The 6,301-nt window shown below is 43.9% G+C and overlaps 1 protein-coding gene across 1 annotated transcript in view; it reads left to right on the top strand.

The window, feature by feature from the left end:
• The first annotated feature begins 1,252 nt into the window (after positions 1-1,252).
• PRDX3 (peroxiredoxin 3) overlaps positions 1,253-6,301 on the top strand; it is a 28,026-nt gene continuing 22,977 nt past the window's right edge. Inside the window, exons 1-2 of the mRNA XM_077455463.1 lie at positions 1,253-1,411; positions 6,053-6,167. Of these exons, the coding sequence (XP_077311589.1) occupies positions 1,376-1,411; positions 6,053-6,167 (151 nt within the window). The 5' untranslated portion in view covers positions 1,253-1,375. The remainder of the gene's footprint in view (positions 1,412-6,052; positions 6,168-6,301) is intronic.

Here is a 6,301-nt window from a genome sequence, read left to right as displayed (position 1 = left end):
GCCGTTAGTGGCGGCTCCCACATGCATGCGCGGGAGTGATGTCATCACGGCTTAAGCCAGTCACAGCGCCGGAGCCACGATACCCAGAAGTCACTCTGGGATAGCTGGCAGTATCGGAGGAGAACGAGGGTCGCTTCGGGGGCTTCCATCTCAGGTAAGTTGTTCATATGCAAAGCATACTAGCTCGTTATGCCTTTGCCTTGCAGGGTGAATTTTTTATTTTTTTTGGGCTTTACTTCCTCTTTAACTGTAAACTGATGACCTGTGAAGGCTTTTAAAGTGACGCCTATGAGGAACTTTGGGTAGATTTGGATAATTTTTTGCCCATGGGTGTGCACAGTTGTAAGACTTGACATAATTGGTATCTATTTACTCGATGAAAAAAAAAGAATCTAAAAAGGTTTTTTAGATTTTACAAAAAAAAGTATAATATTGTTAGTTTTCACTAAAATTCATTTTTGTGTATTTTTTACCTGAAAAAATGCAGTGCACAAATATTGTGACAAAAAAAAATTGCAGGCACCACCATTTTATTCTCTAAGGTCTCTGCTTGGTCTCAGAACTGATATACTTTTTAGGGGATTTATAGTTGGATGTCATAGATCAGCGGTCCCCAACCTCCCTGTCACCAGGGACCGGCCTCACAGAGGACGACCCCCAGAGCGTTGATTGGGGGCTGGCTGCTGGCAGCCTATCACCTCACCTGCCACACACTTTGTGGGATTACCTTGAAATAGAACTCTTTATTTGTGTTTATTTTATTTTTTTATATTTATTATTATGAAAAAAAAAAAACACATCTTTATTTGTATTTGTCTGATCACATGAGCCTTATTTAATGTTATGAACAATACTGAATTGAGGTCATGTAATTAGCCAGATACAAATAAAGATTTAAAAAAAAAAAAAAAAAATATATATATATATATATATATATATATATATATATATATATATATATATATATATCTCTATACTGAGAGACCTGACCACAACGAGGGTAGCGAGCGCCCTCTGGTGGTGGGAAGGCGGCGGTGCACCAGACCAGATAGGAGGTGGAGCCCAGGCGTGGCTGCCAATGCAAATCAAGCCTCTCTCTGACGACCCTCCGCTGCGCGGCCTGGCCCCTGACCGCCTGCCATCCATGTTCCGGGGGTCATAGAAGGAACCTCCGACCACCTCCACCTCCGCACACCACCTCCACCTTGTTCAGTCATATGCACACCGCGACACTTACGATTCCCCACCCCTTTTCACCGCCCACAGAACGGGAATCCCAATGATGTGAAATGCGCGGCCAATAGGATCATTCATTTTCTTAGGAGCCGCCCCCTCTAGTTGACAGTAGGTAGCGTTCCGATTCTGACTTGCAAAGATGGCGGCCTCCTGGGGAAGGTTACTGGCGACACGAGTGAGTGCGGGGAGATCCCGGGGTATATACCACTGTGTACACTATACAGGGAGATTACCTGGGAACATACCACTATGCACACTGTACACGGGAGATTACCTGTTAATATACCGCTATGTGCACTGTACAGGGGAGATTATCTGGGAATATACTACTATGTACACTATACAGGGGAGATTGCCTGGAAATATACCGCTTTGTACCCTATACAGGGGGATCACCTGAGCATATACCACTCTACACTATACAGGGGAGATCACCTGAGCATATACCACTCTACACTATACAGGGGAGATCAACTGGGAATATACCACTATGTACTATATACAGGGGAGATCAACTGGGAATATACCACTATGTACTATATACAGGGGAGATCAACAGGGAATATACCACTATGTACTATATACAGGGGAGATCAACAGGGAATATACCACTATGTATGCTATACAGGGGAGATCACCTGGGAATATGCCACTATGTACTTATACAGAGGGATCACCTGAGCATATACCACTATGTACACTATACAGGGGAGATTACCTGGGAATATACCACTATGTACACTATGCGGGGGGGATTATCTGTGAATATACCACTATGTACACTATGCGTGGGGGATTACCTCAGAATATACCATTATGTACACCAGTGGTCATCAACCCTGTCCTCAGGGCCCACTAACAGGCCAGGTTTGCAAGACAACTGAAATACATCACAGGTGATATCATTTGCTGCTCAGTGATTGCAGTATTCTAATCTGCATCTCCCCAAGGTAATACATAAAACCTGGCCTGTTAGCGGGCCCTGAGGACAGGGTTGATGACCACTGATGTACACTATACAAGGGAGATTACCTGTGAATATACCACTAGACACACACTATACAGGAGGTATTACCTGTGAATATACCACTAGACACACACTATACAGGAGGGATTACCTGCGAATATACCACTACACACACACTATACAGGAGGGATTACCTGCGAATATACCACTACACACACACACTATACAGGAGGGATTACCTGCGAATATACCACTACACACACACACACACACTATACAGGAGGGATTACCTGCGAATATACCACTACACACACACACTATACAGGAGGGATTACCTGCGAATATACCACTACACACACACTATACAGGAGGGATTACCTGCGAATATACCACTACACACACACACACACACACACACTATACAGGAGGGATTACCTGCGAATATACCACTACACACACACACTATACAGGAGGGATTACCTGCGAATATACCACTACACACACACACACACACTATACAGGAGGGATTACCTGCGAATATACCACTACACACACACTATACAGGAGGGATTACCTGCGAATATACCACTACACACACACACACACACACTATACAGGAGGGATTACCTGCGAATATACCACTACACACACACACACACACACACTATACAGGAGGGATTACCTGCGAATATACCACTACACACACACACACTATACAGGAGGGATTACCTGCGAATATACCACTACACACACACACACACACACTATACAGGAGGGATTACCTGCGAATATACCACTACACACACACACTATACAGGAGGGATTACCTGCGAATATACCACTACACACACACACACTATACAGGAGGGATTACCTGCGAATATACCACTACACACACTATACAGGAGGGATTACCTGCGAATATACCACTACACACACACACTATACAGGAGGGATTACCTGTGAATATACCACTACACACACACACACACACTATACAGGAGGGATTACCTGCGAATATACCACTACACACACTATACAGGAGGGATTACCTGCGAATATACCACTACACACACACACACACACACTATACAGGAGGGATTACCTGCGAATATACCACTACACACACACACACTATACAGGAGGGATTACCTGCGAATATACCACTACACACACTATACAGGAGGGATTACCTGCGAATATACCACTACACACACACACTATACAGGAGGGATTACCTGTGAATATACCACTACACACACACACACACACTATACAGGAGGGATTACCTGCGAATATACCACTACACACACTATACAGGAGGGATTACCTGCGAATATACCACTACACACACACACACACACACACACACACACACACTATACAGGAGGGATTACCTGCGAATATACCACTACACACACTATACAGGAGGGATTACCTGCGAATATACCACTACACACACACACACACACACACTATACAGGAGGGATTACCTGCGAATATACCACTACACACACACACACACACACTATACAGGAGGGATTACCTGCGAATATACCACTACACACACACTATACAGGAGGGATTACCTGCGAATATACCACTACACACACACACACACTATACAGGAGGGATTACTTGCGAATATACCACTACACACACACACACACACTATACAGGAGGGATTACCTGCGAATATACCACTACACACACACTATACAGGAGGGATTACCTGCGAATATACCACTACACACACACTATACAGGAGGGATTACCTGCGAATATACCACTACAGACACACACTATACAGGAGGGATTACCTGCGAATATACCACTACACACACACTATACAGGAGGGATTACCTGCGAATATACCACTACACACACACACACTATACAGGAGGGATTACCTGCGAATATACCACTACACACACACACACTATACAGGGGGGGGGGGGGTTACTTGTGAATACCACTATACAGGGGGATTGCCAGGGAATATACCACTACACACACACACACACACACACACACACACACACACACACTATACAGGGGGATTGCCAGGGAATATACCACTACACACACTATATACAGGGGGATTACCTAACAATATTACCTGGAAGTAATACTCCACATAATTATGAGGACATGACATGTATGATGATGATTTGGATTTTGCCTACAAATATAAAGTTGCATGTTACACTCTGTTTGCCTTTGTGTATTGATTGTTGTGAAATCTTCAGGATTTTTGTATAATCTGCACAGTCGGAAGGCATTTTTAGTAATTGGTAAATTTTGTGTCTGGCCACCCTGCCCCCGCTCTCAGGCTGGAGAGACCTGTTGCACAATTCTTCTAATGTGCCCCTTTTGACATAGTTATTGCAGGAGGTTATCTCTTCCACTCCAGTTGTCCTATAGCAGATCTCTGCCATGTAATCCTTAGACCAGGGGTTGACAAATTTGCTTGGAATCTAGGAGCCAGCTAAAAAAGTTAGGAGCCAGGTCCGTGACGGCGATCCGGACCTGTCCCTGGTCTGACATGGAGACGAGTGAGGGGAAGATAGCCGCCCCCCCCCCCCCCCACCTGTCTCCAAGTCATTGCCCATAGCTCTTAGAGGGACATTTTATTTGTTTTATTTTTTTCAAATGACGATTTTTTTTTTTTTTATTGCATTTTAGTGTAAATATGAGATATGAGGTCTCTCTGACCCCAGATCTCATATATAAGAGGACCTGTCATGCTTTTTTCTATTACAAGGGATTTTTACATTCCTTGTAATAGGAATAAAAGTGATACACTTTTTTTTTTTAAAAGAACAGTGAAAAAATAAAAGTTTAAAATAAAGAAAGAAAAAATTTTTTTTTAAATGCGCCCTGTCCCGCCAAGCTTGCGTGCAGAAGCGAACGCATATATGAAAGCAATGTTCAAACCACACATGTGAGGTATCGCTGCGATCGGTAGAGTAAGAGCAATAATTCTAGCCCCAGACCTTCTCTGTAACTCAAAAGGTGCAATCTGTAGAATTTTTTAAACGTTGACTATGGAGATTTTAAAGGGTAAAAGTTTGTCGCCATTCCATAAGCGGGCGCAATTTTAAAACATGACATGTTGGGTATCAATTTACTCAGCGTAACATTATCTTTCACAATATAAAAAAAAAATTGGGCTGACTTTACTGTTGTCTTATTTTTTTTTTTATTAAATAAATTATTTTTCCCCAAAAAAAAGTGCGCTTGTAAGTCCGCTGTGCAAATATGGTGTGACAGACATTATTGCAACGACCACCATTTTACTCTAGGGTGTTAGAATAAAAAAAAAAAAAAAAAGTGTGTGTGTATGTATATATGTGTGTGTATATATATAATATATATATATATATATATATATACATACATATGTGTGTTTAGGTGTTCTAAGTAAATGAAAGGAGATATCTCCATTAGCATTGCTGGTTGTAATTCCAACGGCCACCACAAGAGGGCGCCAGATTCCAGAAGGAATAGGATCACAGAAGGCCTCAAAGCCGGGGGCTCAATTACCGGCCGCCGGCGGCGCGGCCCAAAGCAATCACGCCAGGGGGTCCACGGAGACAGGATACCCCCAGCTGTGCTGCCCCAGGCGCCAATCGCTAATTCTAGTCGCCAATGCGACCTGGCGCCCGGGTTTTGTCGAGCCCTGCCTTAGACTGTGTAACGGTGGACACAGATCTGCTGGAGTGGTTTGGGGGGGGGGGGGGGAGATGTGGTGGGTTCTAGGATCTGTTGTGATGGCAGTGGGGGGGGGTTTGGTTGTGGAGGGATGCAGAGGTCTGCTGAAAAGATCATCTTATTGTTTCTCTACAGGTAATCCGCGCTGCAGCCGCTCCCATCTCACGTTCCGTCCAATGTCCTGTCATTGCAGGAGCCAGTACAGGCCGGGCTGTCTTCTGTGCCAATCCAAAGTTTAATTTCAGCACCAGTGAGTCCTGTTCTTATTGATCTGTGCACCTCTATACATTGAGTATTGCGATGTCTGCTACCACTCTATAGTTATGTATGGAGGGCTGGGGCCTGGGTCATAGCTGCTGAGAGGAGCCCTACCCTCTAATCCTG

The sequence above is a fragment of the Lithobates pipiens genome, unplaced genomic scaffold (genome assembly GCF_037356315.1).
Source record: "Lithobates pipiens isolate NorthernLeopardFrog02 unplaced genomic scaffold, aLitPip1_a1.2 Scaffold_25, whole genome shotgun sequence".
Classification (NCBI taxonomy): domain Eukaryota; kingdom Metazoa; phylum Chordata; class Amphibia; order Anura; family Ranidae; genus Lithobates; species Lithobates pipiens.
Note: the sequence above shows the minus strand (reverse complement) of the source record. Positions and strands in the feature narration are given on the sequence as shown.